The 1,714-nt window shown below is 40.0% G+C and overlaps 1 protein-coding gene across 1 annotated transcript; it reads left to right on the forward strand.

Annotated features, from left to right (window-relative positions):
- Positions 1 to 530: 530 nt before the first annotated feature.
- On the forward strand, positions 531 to 1,664 carry LOC111814987 (guanylate-binding protein 6-like; the record flags this gene model as incomplete). The annotated part of the gene is made up of 2 exons (XM_023708824.1): positions 531 to 811; positions 1,452 to 1,664. Coding segments are annotated over 2 exons (494 nt in total), but the record flags the coding sequence as incomplete, so codon positions are not given.
- Positions 1,665 to 1,714: the final 50 nt, after the last annotated feature.

Genomic DNA, 1,714 nt, shown 5'->3' on the forward strand with positions numbered 1-1,714 from the left:
TGTGTGTGTGTGTGTGTGTGTGTGTGTGCATGCATGTGCGTGTGTCTGTGTGTTGGGGATATAGTTTCTGTCTGTAGAATTTCTTTCTTCCTTTTCAATAAGGTTTGCTGTTATATTTTAGGTATACCTAATGATCATATTCATCGTAGGAAATTTGTACGTGGACAAAGTATATCTTCATTGTTTTCTTTTACACATACCCTCCCTTCAACCCTTCTCACTCTATTTACAAAGGCTTGCTTTCCATTTTTGCTTCTGTTCTCATTTATGTTTTTCACTAAATTATAATTTGGATATTCTGGGTTCCCATTAATATATTATATAAAACTAGACACTACATATCTTTTGCAGTCTTTCAGTTGGGAGAACAAAGCAATTGAGGGTTAAAAAGAATGAGGATAGGTAGTAGGTATTCATGTGGGAGAGAGGGAAAACAGAGGTATACTAATTCTAGGAATATAGTCTAATTACCTTAGAACCCTTTTAATTTGAGCTTTCCTATTTTCCCCTAAAATTCATGGATCATTCAGGTCTGGGGGCTCTGGTTGAGACCTACTTGAAGGCCATCAACAGTGGGGAAGTGCCTTGCTTGGAGAACTCGGTGAACACTCTGGCCCAGCAGGAGAACACAGCGGCTGTGCAGAAGGCAGCCACCTACTACAGAGAGCAGATGGCCCAGCGAGTGCGGCTCCCCACAGACACGCTGGAGGAGCTGCTGGACGTGCACATGGCCTGCAAGGAGGAAGCCCTCACAGTCTTCTTGGAGCGTTCCTTCAAGGATGAAGATTGCGAATTTGAGAAGCAGCTACTGGTACTATTTGTTATTCAATATGTTTCTTGCTCTTTCCTGCAATGAGTAAAGCCTACAGTGACATTATTAAACTCATGTTTTATTTCTTTTTCCAAGATAAACATTTTGGATTATCATTGAGTATGGAATCTTTAAAAGTATACACCACCTCTTAATAAAGTAAAATAAAATCCAACTTCAGGCACATTATGGAGGCTCTCTCTGGTAATTAAAACATAATTAAAATAAATGTCCTCCTTAGTAATTCCAGGGGGTACCAGCAACTATTTCTATGAGCTACAAGCCTGTACAGAACACTTCCTACTCATCATTTGAATGTTACTTCCTTAATGTGCCCTGGCCCATGGGTGGAAACTAAGTTTCTCTTACAAGAAATTCCTTCCAGCAAATTGTTCATTCTTACATATTGTGGCAGATAAGCATCTGGAGATCCCAAAAGTTTCAGAGTTTCCCATTGCCTGGAAGAAAGTTTCTAGTGTTTTCTTCAATAAGTCAGATTGTATGAGTTCTCATTCATCACACATCTTACTAAACTAGATGAATGTTCTCATCACAGGTTGACATTTTTACCATGTCCTCTGGGATGTTATTTCCTTCTCAGAAACTATTCTGGTGAGATATCTGTACATTTCTTTTGCAGAGAATTATAAAGCATGAAAAGAAGGATTTCTTGGTAAAGAATGAAAAAGAATCAGAGCAATACTGCCAGGAAAAACTGGATCAACTTTCAAAACCATTAATGGAAAGCATTTCAGAAGGGATTTTCTATGTTCCTGGAGGGCACCAGCTATATAAGGAAATGAGGCAAAGAATTGAGGAGGACTACAGGCAACTGCCCAGGAAAGGAGTCAAGGTGAGGAGCAGGGAGCCTGAGACGGCCTAGAGGAATGTGGAGGGCTCTCC

This window comes from Octodon degus, unplaced genomic scaffold, assembly GCF_000260255.1.
Source record: "Octodon degus isolate 3935 unplaced genomic scaffold, OctDeg1.0 scaffold05422, whole genome shotgun sequence".
Lineage (NCBI taxonomy): Eukaryota > Metazoa > Chordata > Mammalia > Rodentia > Octodontidae > Octodon > Octodon degus.